The sequence below is a fragment of the Doryrhamphus excisus genome, linkage group LG4, assembly GCF_037039965.1.
Source record: "Doryrhamphus excisus strain RoL-2023G ecotype Guam linkage group LG4, RoL_Dexc_Guam_v1.1, whole genome shotgun sequence".
NCBI classification, from domain to species: domain Eukaryota; kingdom Metazoa; phylum Chordata; class Actinopteri; order Syngnathiformes; family Syngnathidae; genus Doryrhamphus; species Doryrhamphus excisus.
In genome coordinates, this window is record NC_136360.1 from 19,580,780 (window position 1) to 19,600,046 (window position 19,267).

The 19,267-nt window shown below is 44.2% G+C and overlaps 2 protein-coding genes across 5 annotated transcripts in view; one reads left to right on the forward strand and one right to left on the reverse strand.

The window, feature by feature from the left end:
- The first annotated feature begins 1,915 nt into the window (after positions 1–1,915).
- Positions 1,916–10,869, forward strand: cltrn (collectrin, amino acid transport regulator). Its single transcript, XM_078790342.1, has 7 exons — positions 1,916–1,992; positions 2,084–2,160; positions 5,392–5,450; positions 5,538–5,623; positions 5,711–5,827; positions 6,772–6,966; positions 9,897–10,869. The coding sequence occupies exons 2-7, from the start codon at positions 2,094–2,096 to the stop codon at positions 10,066–10,068; spliced, it is 696 nt and encodes a 231-aa protein (XP_078646468.1). The 5' UTR covers positions 1,916–1,992; positions 2,084–2,093; the 3' UTR covers positions 10,069–10,869.
- Positions 10,870–13,065: 2,196 nt separating this feature from the next.
- The window catches only part of LOC131129439 (cadherin-24-like), a 71,910-nt gene continuing 65,708 nt past the window's right edge, over positions 13,066–19,267 (reverse strand). For all 4 annotated transcript variants that reach the window (XM_078790345.1, XM_078790343.1, XM_078790344.1 and 1 more), the window contains one exon: positions 13,066–18,370. In XM_078790345.1, the coding sequence (XP_078646471.1) occupies positions 17,600–18,370 (771 nt within the window). In that variant the 3' untranslated portion in view covers positions 13,066–17,599. The remainder of the gene's footprint in view (positions 18,371–19,267) is intronic.

Genomic DNA, 19,267 nt, shown 5'->3' on the forward strand with positions numbered 1-19,267 from the left:
ACTCCCACAACCGTCCGCGTACTTCAGGATATGGTTGCTGCTGTATCTGGGGCGACAGTCATGGGTTATTATGGTAAACAACAGGAGACTCAGAACACATCCCTGGGGTGAGACGGTGTTCAGGGAGATGACACTGGATGTGTTGTTGCCTACACTGACGTACTGGGTTCTATCTGTGAGGAAGTCAAGCAGCCAGTTGCACAGGGAGGTCTTGAGGCCCAGTTGCTCCAACTTGCATACCAGGTCCTGGGTGATGTTCGTGTTGAATGCTGCGCTGAAGTCCAGAAACAGCATCCATAGGTGGGTGTTTCTTTTCTCCAGGTGCTCCAGGCCCAGGTGGAGAGCAGTAGAGATGGCGTCCTCAGTGGAGCGGTTTGGCTGGTATGCGAATTGGAACGGGTTGAGTGATGGGGGGAGTATGGCAGTGATATGGTCCTTAACCACCCTCTCGAAGCTTTTCATAATGGTGGATGTGGATGTGAGTGCAGTGGGCCGAAAGTCATTTAGACACATAATGGATGGTTTCTTAGCCACTGAAATTATTGTGGCAGACTTGAAACTTTTTTTTTTTTCAAGATGGCGGCGCCCTGTCTGTCTGCGGCTGCTTTGGCTCCCGATAACAGACAGTTTATCAACAATTTCACCATAATATTATGACTTTTATATAAAAAGGGTATTTTTTCTGCAATATTTCAACTTCATTCTTCTAAACTGTTATTTTCCTCATATTACATTGTTCTCGTAAAACTATGACCTTTTTCTATTAGACTACAACTTTTTTCTCTTAATATTTGGACTTTGTTCTTCGTAATATTACTGCTGGTTCTTCAATTTTTGCTTGTTTTTGTTTTCTTTTTACATTATGTTTTTAAAACGTGTTGCGGGTACATAAACCAACAGCTATGAGCCACTTCATTCATTTTCTATCACTTATGCTCAAGAGGGTTGTGGGGTTGTTGGAGCCTATCCCAGCTGTGTTGGGGCGAGTGTGGCCAGCCAATCACAGGGCACATATAGACAAACAACCATTCACATTCATACGTATGGACAATTTGGAGTGGCCAATTAACCTAACATGCTTTTGGAATGGCGGAGGAAACCGGAGTACATGCACAGGGAGAACATGCAAACTCCACACAGAGATGGCCGAGGGAGGAATTGAACTCGGATCTAGCTGTGAGGCCTGCGCGCTAACCACTTGTGCCCCGTGCAGTCGTTATATATGTTGTGCGTGCTTAATCACTACAAACACAATACGCATAATGATGCCTGTCTGACAGTGAATTTTCCACTACACTTTGCAGGTTTTAAAGGTTGTGATGGGCGCTGATGACAAAGCAATAGCCATAAACATGCTTTCTGAAAGCAGCGGATTGGCCAGGCAGAGAGATTTGCTTCATTGCGGTTCAACAATTAACCATGGCTCTTTGTGCACAATGGATCATTAACCTAGCTTGCCCATCATGTCATATGGGCACACGCAAGTTCATTAACCTCCATTAAATACAGGGTGATTGAAAAGTAACCACATAATTTGACATTTTTCTAATTCACTCATATGTTGTAATGGTTTTCTTTTTGTTGTTTGTATGTTCAATGATGTATGGAATTAAATCTATGTTCTTGTTTTCTTTTCACATTGATTATTTAGTTTGAAATTTGAAAGCCTGACAAAAATAGCTGGAACTCTGACCCTACGCCAACGCTTCTCAAATGGTGCGATCCCTACTGGGACCCATATGAATAAATTATTTTAAATACTTTAAAATTGGGAGTTACTTTTCAATGTTACTTTTCATCTTTGTGTGCCAGTCCAGAATGTTTTTTGTCAAAGAACTGGAGTGAAAGGGACGGGCACACTTTGTTCCGTGCTGAGCAAACAGAAGCAAACATTTTTTTCCACCCAGTGAGGTAAGCTCTCCCACATGAAGCATGAACAAACACTTTTCCTCATTTTACAATTTCCTATGCTGGCAAGGCAGGTGAATTCAGGTGTGTCCTGGCTTAACCATTAAACCTGCAGGGACACTCCACTGCTGACTACCAAGCTCACTGACACAGTGTCTGTCACCTGCTCCTGCAGTGAGGACAAAATGTCAGAGAAGTTGCTTTTCCTGCTGTTTGTGGCACATTCATCAGCCAAGCAGCTCTGCATACCAGGTAAGAGATCCTATCAAAACACTCATTAGCTTCATGGTTATTTTCCACGTGCTGCTACACCACAATGAAACATGTGAGAACAGCAGTTTTCACAAATCTGTTTGCAATGTTACACAACTTGGACATTTGTAAAATCAGGTCTGTGATGAATTCTAACTGATAAGGCATGACATGAACTTTAATGCCTCACTCACTTCTCTACCCTAAATATTGAAGAAATTACAGCAGATCTTATGCCGCAAAATAGTGCCTTTGGTCCCCATTGCTATATCATTGAATGAAGACAAAAGCTGTGATTGACCCACAGACAACCATGCTACACAATACATAACAACTTAGGCTGTGAAAATTTAGTTTGGAAGTCAACAGAGTATCCATTTACATTATTTGACAACTGAAACGTCCAGGGAAGAAAGTAAAGTGTCATATTTGTAATGTGTATGCCTCACCCTGCAGTGCAGCAGAATGCTTGGTATTCATTTTCACCACACATGAACCACAGGAAATACCAACCGAGCTCGCTACCATCAATGAAAGGAATGTTGCTCCAACATCCACTCCGTTTTGAAAAAAAATACTGTAATGCTTTTTAGCATGATTTTGTTAGAATGAAGTGGCATTATCCATATTTTATTTGTGTTTATGTTTAAAATCAGTGAATCATAGCATCCTTGTTGAAAAAAAGGACAACAGTTAACGTGACATGTAGTATTTCCAGGCACAAAAAAAACAACATATGTCGGACAGTTAAATTTTACTGTAAATTAATTTTCCATATACCTTTTATCTTCTTCCATAGCTCCAGTCAGGGAACTCCAGTCAAGAAATTGACTTAATGTAGTCAAAATATATCAATATCTCAATATCAATTCGATACAAAGTTGAAGATGAAGAAATTAAAGTGCACCCAATATCATATGAAGCAAATACATTTTTAAGGACATCCGCACTATAAGATTTATCCTATTGTCCTACTTCCTGTCATTAGCAATACCATCATCTTTTTTCCCCTCCTTTTATTGCAAACATTAAGTGTGTTTTTACAACTAAAATTTACACTCAAATATTCATGTAAAGTGAATATTTACAACATAGATGAGAAGGTTATAAAACATAGCATAGACATAGGACGTTTAACAGGAGGGAGGGTGCTTGCGTGTGTGCGTATTGAGTGGATGGGGTGTGTGCGTATGTCTGAGCTATTTTTTAATGTATTTATTGTTTTAAATACTTGTATAATTATTAGTTTTATTATGATTATATGTATATATATATATATATATATATATGTGTGTGTGTGTGTGTGTATATGTATAGCTATAGAGATATACGGGGGTGGGCTCTCCGGGGGTCTGGCGCTGGGCGTTCCATCTCTGCCGCCCAGTCCTCCATGGGGCAGTGGGTCCGGGCCTCTTCTGTCCTGGCCGGGGTGGTCCTGTGTCGGTGATCGGGCCTGGGGTTACCTGGGGCGGGCCGGGTTCCACTTTCTGGGGGTTTGTGGGGGGGTGGCGCCTCTGGCCGTGAACGGGCTCCCTTCCGGTTGGCGGGGCCGCCCTTGTGCCCGCAGGTGTGTTGCCCTCGATGCCCTTCTGCCCTAGTGGGGTATGGTCTCCCACCGGTCTCGGGGGTGTGGCTCTCCTCCGGCCTGCTTGCGCCTGTTGCTGGTTGGGATTGCTCCTCCATGGCCCCTTGCTGGTCTCTTTGGGGGATGCTTCTTGGGGGTCTTGGGGAGTCGGCCCTGGCTTTGCCCGCACCCACGGGGCCGGTGGATCTCTGGCGGTGGGGCTTGACCTGGCTGCGCAGGGCGGGGTTTACTGGGTGGTAGAAGGCAGTCCCTCCCCTTTTGTCATTGTCAGTGACAATTACACATTCACGCATACGAGCACACTTTCGCACACATAGTATATGAATATGCACACCAACAGAAGTACACACCTCCATACGGACACTCACAGCACGGGGTGCTTCTCTACACAATCTACCGTCTTATCCTTGATGTTTTTATGCTATTGGTATGCTATTATTACAGTAATAATGATTTCAAGCAGTGAGATTTTAATTACTGCAACTGTATGGCTGTAATTCTGTTTTCTATCACGGTTCATGTCTTCATTGTTACTATTGCCACTGGTAGGTTTGACTGTTTCATTTCAGTGATATCATCTCCATTGTGACCCTTAGCCATCATTGACATGATGCAGTCCTGTTTGACACTGTTGTTGTTATGGGAATTGTTGCTGCTGTTTTTGTCTCTCTCTCTCTCTCTCTCTCTCTATATATATATATATATATATATATATATATATATATATATATATATGGCAGCACGGCAGTCTAGTGCGCAGACCTCACAGCTAGGAGACCAGGGTTCAATTCTCACCCTCGGCCATCTCTGTGTGGAGTTTGCATGTTCTCCCCGTGCATGCGTGGGTTTTCTCCGGGTACTCCGGTTTCCTCCCACATTCCAAAAACATGCTAGGTTAATTGGTGACTCCAAATTGTCCATAGGTATGAATGTGAGTGTGAATGGTTGTTTGCCTATATGTGCTCTGTGATTGGCTGCCGACCAGTCTAGGGTGTACCCCGCCTCTCGCCCGAAGACAGCTGGGATAGGCTCCAGCGACCCTCGTGAGGAAAAAGCGGTAGAAAATGAATGAAAAAAAAAAAAAAAAAAAATATATATATATATATATATATATAGTATATATATATATATATATATACATTACAAAAGTCTAAAGAATGTAGTGGCTTAGAACTCCCAAATTTGAAAGAAAGAAATCCCCATTTGTGCGGTGCTGAGGCTTTGGTTGGGTGGATGTGGGGTTTGGCTGGCTGTGGGTGTGTGGCTGGTGGTGGGAGGGGTGGTGCTCTGCGCATCGCTGGTCATGGGGGGGCCTTGGCCGGGGGTTTGAGGGTGGTTCTGGCCAGGGGCTCACAAAATTTGAGCTCAATATTTTAGAAACTGTGGCATATGAAAACTTGCTGCACAATTTGAGTGAAATATTTAGACAAAAACAAATCGTACAAAAACTGGGGTGTTTGAAAGCTGGGGCAACCAGGCAAAAACCGAGACACAATTTTAGTGACAGCTAAATCGTTAAAATGTGGCGTACGAAAACTGAAGCTAGACTGTAGAGATTTTTTTACAAGGCAAACAGCCAGAGGCGCATACGGAACTGAACCAAAGTGAGCATGTCTTGAGAATGTGAATGTGTTTTATGGTTCCAGATGCGTTAAATGGCTACAAAGTTCGACTCAGCATCCAAACAGCTCTGGGAGACAAGGCAGTATGCATCATTTTCTTATGTTTGCGTGTTACTTGCTGAGGACAAGGTCCACATGCATGATGTGCTCCTCCTTTTGTTTTATTGCAGTATGCTTGGAATGACAATGAAATGTTCCTCTTCCAAGCAACACTGGCTTTCGCCATGAGGAATCATTTTGACGGACAGAACTTCCAGTAAGGCAAACTATACAACCATTAAATAACCATTAAATAACTAATAATACAACCATTAAAGCTAATCAGTCGGATTTTGTTCTGCAGAGTGTCCAACATCGAAGTTTGTGATGAGACGCCGCGAGTGTCCTTCTGGTTTGTGGTGACGTCACCAACAAACACTTCCCGCCTTATTGATAAAGAAGAGGTGGAGCTGGCTGTCAGGTGACCTCATCTAATGCTCTATTTTTCTGCCCCATTCAGTCCATCTTACCAAAGCTATCTTACCCAAGAATTTTGAGGAAGTCGATTTAAAAGCTTATATTTCTCACTGTCAACCAGTTCATATCCAATATTCACACATCAAAAGAAGATTTGCATTAAGATAAAAGATAGAATCAACTCAAAATAAATAATGCAATTAAATCAAATACGAATATACAGTACATGATGTAAGACAAACCTTTACTAGCAAGAGCCACATAGTGTTAAAACAGATTGAACATTGATATTTTGTAAAGCAAACCCATGTAGATATACTAAGAAATTATATACTGTAGATAAAAATATCCATCCACCCATTTTCTATACTGCTTATCCTCAGTAGGGTTGCAACGGTATGCTGGAGCCTATCTCAACTGACTTTGGGCAAAGGGTGGGGTACACCCTGGACAGTGTTGGGCACGTTACTTTAAAAAAGTAATTAGTTATAGTTACTAGTTACTTACCCCCCCCCCCCATTAGGTTTCTGTAGGTTTGAGTTGCTCACTCAAGATGTGGAGAAGTTTTTTTTCTGAGAAATAATGTACATTTTACCTTTGACATCAACAAGGTTAAAATAAAAGAGATTAAAGTAAAGAAGGTTCAAACCCGGATCTTCCCGATCTCCTGACTGTGTGGCCAACATACTACCATTTGTCCACCGTGTGGCCCATATAAAAGATATATTTATGAAATCGTAATGATCGTAAATGCTTCAATTAACGTCTCCATTCAATGGTTTACAAATGCAAATAACCACTGGGGTCTCCAATTAACAGATCAAAAAATATTAGCATTAACAAGTGTGGCTGTAGGCAACTTCCTGTGTACTTTTTTCTGTGCTCTGCATGCGCTCTAAAGTGTTGCGCCTCATTTGTTGTATCACGTCCTCGTCATCATCCTGGTAGGAAGTCAAGGAACCGCATCAATAGCGCCTTCCTACTGACAGACAGAACACTGGAATTTCTGGGCATTGCTTCCACGCTGGCGGCACCACTCCAGCCTGAGACGCCACCATGGCTCATCGCCTTCGGGGTGGTCATGGGTGCTGTGGGGGCCGCCTTTGTCATCCTGCTTGCCTCCTCCATTGTCCAGAAAAAACGGTAGGTTGACGCATGGTTGACAGGAAATGTTTGACTCGCGGATACTCCCCAGAGACTCTATTTTCACTGTACTTGGCGAAGACTCCAGTTTCACTGGCTCACAACAAAGACTCTAGATTTATGGGTATTCGATGAAGACTCACATTTGACTGACTCATAGGTGCTCAACGGAGACTCAAGTCTCACACTCACTGGCGCATGACGGAAGTCAAGATTCGCTGATTCAGTGACTCAAAGACTTGTTTCACTGTCTCATGTGCGCAAGAGAAATTCAAGTTTCACTGACTCACCGGTGATCGAAGAAAACTCGAGTTTTGCTGACTCACGGTGCTCGTTTCACTGACTCACGGGTACTTGACCAAAACACAAGATTCACCAAGGAGACTTCACTGACTCAAGGAGATGTTTGAGAAAGATTCAAGTTGTACTGACATGTAAGACTCAAGTTTCACTGGCTTGACGAAGGCTTGCGTTTCTGTAACACTCGGGTTTGAGTCACTGACTCAAGTGCTCGATGAAAACTCAAGATTCACCAATTCATGGGTGCTCAAAGGAGACTGGAGCTTCATTGACTCACAGGGGCTTGAGTCAAACTTCAGTTTCACTGACTCATGAGTGATCATCAGGGAACATAAGATAAGAAGTGAAGTCAGAAAAATGAATGGTGTTTCCCATCCCGAGTGTGTTTTTTATGAAGCAACATCACCACCATGATTGGTGATTGGGAGGAACGGCCTCCCTGATCTGAACCCGTGCGGTGTGATGTTATTGGACTTCTGTGCGAACCACAGTTTGTCCATAACAAACACCATGTTCGAACACAGGGATGTCCATAAGTGCACTTGGCACCAGGACACCCTAGGCCGCAGGTCTATGATCGACTTTCTAGTCTATCATCAGACCTGCGTCCGCATGTTCTGGACACACGGGTGAAGAGAGGGGCTGAGCTGTCAACTGATCACCACCTGGTGATGAGTTGGATTAGATAGCGGGGGAGGATGCTGGACAGACCTGGTAGACCCAAACGAGTAGTGAGGGTGTGCTGGGAACATCTGGCAGAGTCTCCCGTTCGTCGAGTCTTCAACTCTCACCTCCGGCAGAGCTTCACCTGCATCCCGGGGGAGGACCGGGATATTGAGTCCGAATGGGCCATATTCCGTGCCTCCATTGCTGAGGCAGGTAACCGGAGCTGCGGCCGCAAGGCGGTTGGTGCCAGTCGCGGCGGCAGGCCCCGAACCCGATGGTGGACACCAGAGGTCAGGGCTGCCGTCAAGTTGAAGAAGGAGTCCTATCAAGCCTTGATGGCGTGTGGGACTCCGGAAGCAGCTGACAGGTACCGTCAGGCCAAACGGTTTGCGGCTTCGGCGGTTGTCGAGGCAAAAACTCGGGTGTGGGAGGAATACGGTGAGGCCATGGAGCACGACTTTCGGTCGGCCTCGAAGAGGTTCTGGCAAACCATCTGGCGCCTCAGAAAAGGGAAGCAGTGCCCAGTCCACACTGTTTACAGTGGAGACGGGGGCCTGCTGACCTCGACTGGGGATGTAGTCGGACAGTGGAAGGAATACTTTGAGGCCCTTCTCAATCCCACTGACATACCTTCCATAGAGGAAGCAGAGTCTGAGGACACATACGTGGACAGTGCCATCACTGTGGCTGAGGTATCTGGGGTCGTTAAGACGCTCCTCAGTGGCAAAGCTCCGGGGGTGGACGAGTTCCGCCCAGAATTCCTCAAGGCTCTGGATGTTGAGGGACTGTCTTGGCTGACACGTCTCTTCAACATTGCATGGAAGTCGGGAACAGTACCTTTGGATTGGCAGACCGGGGTGGTGGTCCCCCTTTTCAAGAAGGGTGACCGGAGGGTGTGTTCCAACTACACTCCTCAGCCTCCCTGGGAAAGTCTATTCCAGGGTGCTGGAGAGAAGGGTACGACCGTTGGCCGAACCTCTGATACAAGAGGTCCAATGCGGTTTTCGTCCTGGTCGTGGAACACTGGACCAGCTCTACACCCTCACGAGGGTGCTTGAGGGTGCATGGGAGTTTGCCCAACCAGTCTACATGTGCTTTGTGGACCTGGAAAAGGCATTCGACTGTGTCCCTCGTAGCGTCCTTTGGGGGGTGCTCCGGGAGCTACTACGTGCTATCCGGTCCTTGTACAAACGGGGCCGGGGTCTGGTTCGCATTGCCAGTAGTAAGTTAAGCCTGTTTCCGGTAAACGTTGGTCTCCGCCAAGGCTGCCCTTTGTCACCGATTCTGTTCACAATTTTCATGGACAGAATTTCTAGGCGCAGCCAAGGTGTTCAGGGAGTCCGGTTCGGGGGCCTTGGAATCTGATCTCTGCTATTTGCAGATGATGTGGTTCTTATGGCTTCTTCGGGCTGCGACCTTCAGCGTTTACTGGGACGGTTTGCATCTGAGTGTGAAGCGGCTGGGATGAGACTCAGTACCTCCAAATCAGAGGCTATGGTTCTCAGTCGGAAAAGAGCCTCCTCACCCTAAGAGATAGGGTGAGGAGCTCAGCCATCCGGGAGGGGCTCAGAGTAGAGCCGCTTCTCCTTCACATCGAGAGGAGTCAGTTGAGGTGGCTCGGGCATCTAGTCCGGATGCCTCCCGGACGCCTCCCTGGTGAAGTGTTCCGGGCATGCCCAGCCTGGAAAAGGCCCCGGGGCAGACCTAGGACACGCTGGAGGGACTATGTCTCACAGCTGGCCTGGGAACGCCTTGGTGTCCTCCCGGTGGAGCTGGAGGAGGTGGCCGGGGACCGGGAAGTCTGGGCTTCCCTTCTAAGACTGCTGCCCCCGTGACCCGGACCCGGATAAGCGGAGGAAAATGGATGGATGGATGGATGGATGGACATCACCACCAACTGGCGTGACACCACTGGCTTGTCGTCTTGCAACATTTCCAATGTGTTCCTGTTTTGACTTGTACAGGAAGAAGAAGAATACGAAGGAGGAGGACACTGAGGACACTGAGGACATTGAGGACAGCGATGGTGAGACACAGGCGACTGTGAAAAGGCTGGAAAATGGCAAAGCCCGCCAAGATTTAGGCGGTGTTTCAAATGTCTCCTTTTTGGATGACGAACGAGTCACGCAAATGTAATTATTTTTCTTCAAAATCACTGGATTTGGGGAAATCATACGTATTCACATACATTTTGATGCATTATTATTATTATTATTATTGTTGTTTCTGTTGTTTTGATCAGGGTGAAAGCTAATCTGACCAAAGCCATTTAGCATACAATTAAATGAATGCTTATTTTGTGTGGATGTTTTCAAAAAAGGTAAAAAAAAAAAGCTGTATTATGTGACTTAAACTGTTAACCTTCGCCAATATATTCTTTTTAAACATGACTTTTTCCATCTTAAAAATGTGATTCTGAAATAATGTAGTCATGATTAAAAATAGGCTGAATTATGAGCCCTATCGTGTTTATTAACCTGCATTTTTCTGAGTCATGAGGCAGATTTGGATGCAGTCCCTTCGTGTAAATAATTGAAAAGTCTTCCAATGTTGTGTGAAAATCAAGCCATCCCTAAAGCTCCTTGCTGGCTGTTTGACGTTGCAGGCTAGAGAGTGACACTGCGGTGGCACTGGGATTAAAACAAAGCAAAGCAGTTTACACATCTGGAAAGCCCATTTGGCAACATCGACAGTCCAAATGTGTCCAAGAAACAGAAACCATTCATTCATTCACATCAATCCATCAATTTTCTAAACCGCTTATCATATTGCAAATTGTATTTTGTGTTGGCATCTGAGAGGCAAAAGAATGTGCTGAGTGGATGATCTGCCCCAGGGGTGTTAAAAACCATTTCTACTTGCGAGGACCACATAGTGAAAAATGAAAGCATTCCACTTTGCTACTTCAATATTTTGTAATATGCCACGACAGTGGTTCCCAATATGTTTTCACAAATTGCTTGTTGAGTACGATAAATTTCTATATTTTATATATATTTCAAGAAAAACGTTCATCTCAGGTAAAAAAGCCTATTATCAAGGGGACATATTCTGCTCATTTTCTGGCCCTTTGTATTGAGTTGTAGCCTCCCATTGAGCAACTAACTATCTAGCTAAGCTAAGAATCTTCACCCATTCCAGCTGTACTTCCTTGGCTTTCCAAAATGGTATTTTTTATTTATTCCACCCATGGCACGCCTCTTGGCACGCCCACTCCGCTGTGGCTACGTATACATTCTGTGATGTCACAAAGAGTCAGTGTTTCAGCTTTCAGAGCCATCCTAAACTTCTTTCAAGGCTCACTTCCAAATGCGCAAACCTCATTATCTCAATGTTTGGCATCTTTTCACACAAAAATTCAACATGTTAACAATATTTATAGGTCAGAAAAGTGGAAAAGCATAATAGGTCCCTTTAACATTTCTTCCATTTTGAGACACTCAAAGTTCAAATCTCCATTCTAATGATGAACCTACTAGATTGGACACAAGAATTTATTGACTCACATTTATTTTCTTTAATAGTTCAACTTTATGCTACTAAAATGACATTCTTGTAAAATAAAAACTTATTCTTGTTAGATACTACATTTTTCTCTTTATATATTTAACTTTAGTCTTGATGTTGAATTTTCCATTTCTGCTGCTGTTGTGGGTTCTCTGTAGTTTTCATGTTAAATTATATTTTTCACATGTGCCGCAAGCCAATGAAAGGAAAAAAAAAAACATATCCGTCCAGATGTGACTCATCCAGCATGTGTGTGTGTCCTTTGGTTCACGGTTCCATTCCTGACCCACAGGTGACGAGTGCGTGCTTGTTCTTTACATTCCTTGCACATTGTGAGTCATTAGTGCGCCGCGTAGCATAACGGCTTGTTCCTTTTTAACATCAATAACTTTCTCTCCTCTCAAATTTGCCTTCCAAAAGAGTGTGCGTCAGTCGATTAGCAGCAAAATTGCCTTTGGCCGTGAGAAAGAATAATTACATTTCAGCAGGCTTTGGTAAAGAAAAGAAAAAAATGACACAGCCTAATCAGGCCTTGTGAAGTGCATTTGATTTTTCAAAGCGGTGCAGGAGTGAATCATCTTTTTGCTGCTTCCTCCACAATGCTTTTTGTACCCTAACCTGCTTTGCCTTTTCAAAAGGTGGGATGCTGATTATTAAAAACATCAACTCGAAAGGCTCCCCCATCTTTTTGGAATGGAATGTGTCTAAAAAGCTCTACTTTTGCAAGGAGGTGCTGTTCCACTCCAGGCCTGCAGGTGGTAATAATGTGCGTTAGGAAACAGGTTCAAGGCTAGAGCAACATCAACGCCATCTGCTGGACCTTGTTGATTGCTGCCCCCTTGCATTTGAGTAGTAAAAAAATCTAACATCAACTTGGATTTGCATCAAAAATGGGCACATTTTACTTGAATGCATCCTATTCCAACGTGCCTCAACAGTTTTTGGCAACAAGCAGTGACGTCCTAATGAAGCCCAAGCCCTAATGCCGCACTTCTGTCAGCATTGAACAGTCCACCCGTTCTTTGGCTTTTGCCACCACATTTCATATTAAAGTTAAGTTTGCTGTTTTCTGGGTTTCACCTTTTACGGTTAACACTGCTTATTTTCTTTATACACTTGTATGACAGTTAAGCAAGTCGAGAGTGAGTTTTTGGTTTTTCGCATGATACTGTTACCAATTGCTCACTTCATTTTTGCACTTTATAAAGACTTTGTCTTTTATTATTAACTCTGCTTAACGTCTGTTTACACTTAGGACAGTTAAGCCAGTCAAGGCCTGGCATTTTCTGTTTTTTGCCTTTTCTGTTAATGTGATATATTGTTTGTGTTGCAAGGTGTTCACTTAAAAGGGTTACATCTGTTTAAAATGTGGTTTAAAAATCAGTTAGTCAGGGATCGATTGTCTATGTCTGCTCAGGCCGAAAGGGGGAGCTCTTGGCTGCAGCTCTCCATTCTGGATGAGGATGCCAGAGGGAGACATCGTGTCTGGCCATCCTTATTCACATATTTCCCCCTTTTCAGGTCACGGGCATTATATGTACTTGTTGCTGTGCTGCAACATGTGAGCATTTTGAGCATGTATGGTGCATTTTGGGATGCAACATGGTACTGTAAGCTAGCCCAGTGTTTTTCAACATTTTTTTAACCACAGCACAGTTTTTACATTGGAAAAATTTTGTGGCACACCACTAACCAAAAATATTACAAAATGACACTCTGCACCGTATATGTATTTAATTACAATATAATTTCGTAATTTATTTGTACTCAGTCAGTGTGAAACCTGGGCCTGTTTAGATACAAACACAAAGCCGATATCTGGGCGGGAATGGAAGAAAGAAGCTCTTCTTCAACAGCTCTCAGTCTCTCTCTGTTTTTAGTTTTTATAGCAGTTAGGCTATACACACACACAGATATGTTGTGGTAAATGGGAGCAATGTCAGAACAGCTTTGTTGGCCAGAATGGGGAACTCCTTTGCAGCAGTCAAACAAAAACTGTCCAAAGGAAGATCAGAAAATCTTAGTTTTAAACCACGATCCTGTTTCAGTTCAGTTAGTTCCTCCTGCTTTTGTAAAGTCATGTCCTTTCCAACAACTGATGCTGAGCTGTATGGGTCCCTAACCCAGTCAAAACATTCAGTGGAGGCTGAAGAGAAATAAAATGACAACTTCTCCTCAAGACTTTTCAAATGTTTACCTATTACCTCACACATTGCAGCAGTGGGACTTTGCCGTTTCTCTGTCAGTGGGAACATCTCCAGGTTGGCACGTTGCACATGTTGTTGCCTGTTATCTGTGCTCGTAAGCAGGTTTTCATTTCAGCCCTGCATCCTTGTGTTCAGTTCATTCAGATGATGAAATATATCAGCCAGGTTTGCCAGCTTTGCGCACCACTCATCACTTGCAAACAGATTTGAGTAATCAGACCTCTCATTTGTTAGAAACATTTTAAGTTCCTCTCGCAGCTCATACACACGGGTCAGCAACTTACCTCGCGACAGCCATCAGACCTCCGTATGGAGCAAAAAGGCTTTATGCTCCACTCCCATTTCCTCACACAGAGATGCAAATATCCGGCTTTTCAGAGGTCGTGTCTTTACAAAGTTCACTATGCGCACCACATCGTCCAACACAGGAACCAGTTCTGCTGGTAAAGTCTTAGCAACGAGGGCCTCACGGTGTAAAAAACAGTGCGTAACAATCAGACCTGGGTTTCTTTCCTTCACTCTACTCACAAAGCCTTTGGTGCGCCCGACCATGGCTGCAGCTCCGTCAGTGCAAACACTTGTGCAGTTTTCCCACGTAAGTCCTCCCTGGTCAAGATATTCCGATGTGACCTGAAAAATTTCCTCTCTAGTTGTTTTTTCTGGCATTGCTTGCAAAATAGGAAGTTTTCTCTAATGGTATCTCCATCCACAAAACGCACATTGGCCAAGAGCTGAGAATGTCCACTAATATCCGTAGACTTGTCCACTTGCAACGCAAATTTCCTACTGAATTTCTTTTCCAAAACATGGAAGTCTGTCGACATGTCATCAATACGCCTGGCAATTGTGTTATCAGAGAGCAGGACTTTAGCTATGTCTTTAACCGCTTCAGGTCCGTGTCTTGTTGACAATGGCTTTACAGGCAGGTAGTATTAATGTCTCTGCCACAGTGCGCGACTTTTTTGATTTAGCAACGAGTTCGGCAACTATGCTTTGAGCGCTTTCTCATTTACCTTTGTGGTTTTTTTCATAAACGTTGCCTGTTTCTCTGTGTTTACACGCAAGCGAACAAAATAGTCTATTGGCTTGTTTTGAAGTGACGGGTGTTTTGTTTGGAGATGGCGTTTAAGCTTGCTTGGCACCATGGCGTTATCGGATAGCTTCTCGCCACACACCAGGCACAATGGAATCGGTGTCGTCTCATCCCCGGTGAAAGTAAATCCAAAAAAAAGATAGCTTTCACTATATTGCCTTGAGCTCACCATCTTTGCTTTCTTTTTCCCACCACTCATACTAGGGCCTTCCTCCGGGTCAGAATCTTGTCCAGGGCCCAGTTCGGAGTTTGCAGTTGTCCTTTTTAAGGACTGTTACCATGACTTCTCAAGTGCATCACTAATTCTGTTGGAGGAACAAGCCAATCAGCTCCGTGTTGCCACACAGACGAATATTACATTACACTGCCAGTCTTTACAGCACGGACACTCGACAATGACATAGTATTTGTAGAAAATGATTAATAAATGTTAATTTAAAAAAAAAAGTGATACTGGATAATTTCTCACGGCACGCCTGACGATCTCTCACGGTCTCACACCAGTGTGCCGTGGCACAGTGGTTGAAAATCACTGAGCTAGCCAACTGACGTCTGTTAGGAGGGTAATGGCACGGTTTATGTTTAATGTATGTATTTGTTTAGGTAGACATGTACAGTATATGTTCTTTCTTTAAATGTTTAAAATAACATGCAAATGCTTTATGTTTCGTTAATTTGCTGTACAAGTCTATTTGTGGGAAACAAAATGGTTATTGTGTGCTTGACATACACATGTTTCTTTTGTGTGTGTAAAATAATTTAAAAACATTCTGGATGAGGATGTCAGAGGGAGACATCTTGTGTGGCCATCCTTATTGACATATTTCCCCCTTTTCAGGGTCCCCCTTTACACTGTTACTGAACTTTTTACATGTGAATGAGCTAAAAGTTTTTGACTTTTACTGTTACCAATTGTCGACTTGACTTGTATGACAGAAGAGTCAAGACTTTTTTCCCTTTCACTATTAACACCTATTCATTTCTCTTTACACTTCTTTAATATCACAGTTAAGCAAATTGATTGATTGAGCATTTTATCGTTTTGGCATTGCAGTAATACCTCAGAATCTCACACTTCAATTATCACTCCTGTCACAGTTTTGCAATAGTGAATAAATGACCACTGTTCATAGTTGAATACTTAAAAAGTGCAAATGTAAGCAAATTGTATTTATTCTGGGCCTAAATGAAGCATTTTAAAGCATAAAGTGGTGTAATGATCTAACTGAATGCACTAAAATCAAAATACAAGGAAGAGGAAGCATTGTAATTGTAAATGTATTTAACATTTTCCACAAGGTGTCGGTGTTCTGTGAGACAAGCACTAGACTCCCCACTAAGGTTCCCTAGTGGACACATTTACTGTGACACTGCTTGAGCAGTAATTATTATTTACTCTCATTCTGTCTCCCATAGTGGGTGATACGAGTGTAAAGCCATTTAAAGGAGCAAGGAAGTATGCTGTCCAGGAAAAGAACAACAAGGAACCTCAAACGTGTAAATCTGTTGTCTTACTTGTCTTTTTTATTTTCTTTTATTATATCTACTATATTGGGTAATTTAAATATAAAGGTGACTATAGGGGTGTTATTCAATTTATAGAGGGCTCTAATAATTTCAAAAACTGTAAAAGTTTAAAATTGACTTATCATGGTTGGGTCTGGAATGGCCGTTAGGAGAGTTGAGACTGAGCATTTATAGGTATAACTTCTTTTTACACTTGTATGAAATTCATTCATCATTCATTCATTTTCTACTGCTTATCCTCACGAGGGTCGCGAGCATGCTGGAGCCTATCCCAGCTGTCTTCGGACGAGAGGCGGGGTACACCCTGGACTGGTGGCCAGCCAGTCTGGAATGGCCGTTAGGAGAGTTGAGACTGAGCATTTATAGGTATAACTTCTTTTTACACTTGTATGAAATTCATTCATCATTCATTCATTTTCTACTGCTTATCCTCACGAAGGTCGCGGGCATGCTGGAGCCTATCCCAGCTGTCTTCGGGCGAGAGGCGGGGTACACCCTGGACTGGTGGCCAGCCATTCACAGGGCACATATAGACAAACAACCATTCCCACCCACATCCATACCTATGGACAATTTGGAGTGGCCAATTAGCCTAGCATGTTTTTGGAATGGGGGAGGAAGCTGGAGTCCCCGGAGAAAACCCACGCATGCACGGAGAGAACATGCAATTTCCACACAGAGATGCTAAACTGTGACAAGCGTACGACGTATGGCTAATAAGGGTTCATTCAGTTTGATACTGGAACAGATGTATTGAGTTTCATTATCTGGTTGCAGACAACTTTAAAGGTTGTACAATGATCTTGTGAGGGCGTGTCGTTGCGGGATCCGAGCTTTGGGCCTAGACCATCACCACCACACCCTCAGAACCTGCCTCCCCCCCATTAGTGTGACCCAACATGAAGAATAAGCAGTAAGGCAAGTGTTGCCATTTCCAAGAGTATACACCACAGGTGTGAGTGACATCTTTTAATTCATGTGCAGTTCAAACCACCACCACTAGGGGACAGCAAAAACGTGGCGAGAGCAACAGCTGCACTCAGTGTGAACATTCCTGCCATTTTCTTGTCGTTTCAATATTAAATATCACTATTCCACTCAATATTAAATGAAGGTCTAGTTCCAACAATTTCAATATTTGAATCCTTGTACATTTTTCATGGGTCTTATATTGAAACCCCAAGTGCTCATGAATATTCATGTGTAGTTATTCATATTCATTAATAGCTGCTGTGTAAAGGATTCCCGTGCATTAGTGCAAAGTGACAGTGGAGGTGAAAGTGATGTACTGCGCACGGCTTGTCACCAGGGACATGCCCCCCCCCCCTACTCCCTAAAAGTCCCACCTCTGCACCTCCTTCCCTTGGTCCCAGGTGGTCCTTGGAGGAGAACCATCTGCCTCCTTCTCCTGCTCCTTCCTGCTCTTCCTGTCCCTGATGAGCTCCAGCAGTCGCTTGAACTTCACATTTAACTCGTCCACCCCCCCAGCCACTTTCCCGCCCTCGTCCTTTCCGTCCTCGTCCTTCCCGCCCTCGTCACTCCCCAGCGAGCTCAGCGACTCGGCCCGGGAGTTGCGGCCCTCAAACTCGTAAGTCTGCAACGAGTCGTAGGGTGGCTGCGACGGATCCAAGGTCACCTGTCCCAGGCGGAAACTGAGCAGGTCCTCCATGCGTAAGGGTTGTGAGGTCCTCACAGACCCCGCTCCTGCACTCCAACCCGTGTTGAGGCCAAAGGCTGCTCCGGGGGACGGTCTGGATGAAGGGGACCGCATGTTGTTGAGCAGTTGTGAGCCGCTCACTCCAAGCTCACCGCAGGCGCTTCCGTTCAACGAGCCCACAATGCTGTAAGTGTCCGTTGGCGGGTATGCGGGAACCCTGGCAGGAGCGCTCTCAGCCCCGTTTGGGAGACTTTGCTCGGAAACGGACGGGAGTGAGGAGTCGGTGTCCATGTCATCAATGGTGCAGCTGGTGGCGCTGGTGCTGATCAGGGTCTGGTTCACAGTTGAGCTGCTTGGACTTTGGCAGGAAGAACAGGTTGGCTCAGAACAAGTCAGACCACAAGTAGGACCACCAAGCAGCATGGACTGGACCTCTGTTGGCTTTATCTGGAGAACAAAGGCATAAAGATGGCAAGAAAGGTCCAGAATAATATGACAGCATATCATGTACTGTCAATGTCAGAACCCGGAAAAAACCCACGCATGCATGGGGAGAACATGCAAACTCCACACAAAGATGGCAGAGGGTGGAATTGAACTCGGCTCTCCTAGCTGTGAGGCCTGCGCGCTAATCACTCTCCCGCCTTGCAGCCTCAAAGGGGAACATCTCTCTTCAATTCAGACTTGACGAATACTTTTGTATTTTTGGACAATAATTACACATAAAATATATATATATTCATGGCGTATTTTTTTAAACTACATACACTGCTGTTCAGCGGCTCAGCCTGCGGGGGTACAACATCCTTGTCTAACAGACACACACGCTGTTATTTTTTTTCTTCCTCACAAGAATCACCTTGTTCATTAGGAGCAAGTGGAAGCACCTGTGGTGTCCAGTCCCAGCTTAAGGTCTGACTAATCAGCAGGGCTGGGCAGGCATATAAGGAGCATTTGCTGCTCAGTTTTGTTTTTCTTTTTTGTGAGTGTGTGAGAGTCAACACCCTCAGTTGACGCTGTTGGTATTTGGAAGAATAAATATTCCCCTGCCATTTTAGAACCGAAGACACAGTTTTGATTTACATGCAGTTTAGGTTAGTTTCCCCCTTTAACAACCTTTATTTCACCAGTTTGTGTTCTACTTGACCGCGGCTGCTGCTTGAGGCCAATCCCACTGCACACAGCGGCCACAGATGCGGTGATGTCATCAACACCGAGTCGTATTGGGTTTCTGAATGCTCACTGAATAGCTACTAAATATTTCCTCTTAAATTAGATGTTCACCAGAGAAAAACTGGATTTTTTGTTTCTCATGGAAATGTGTAAAGAGGTGGAGAGTTCATT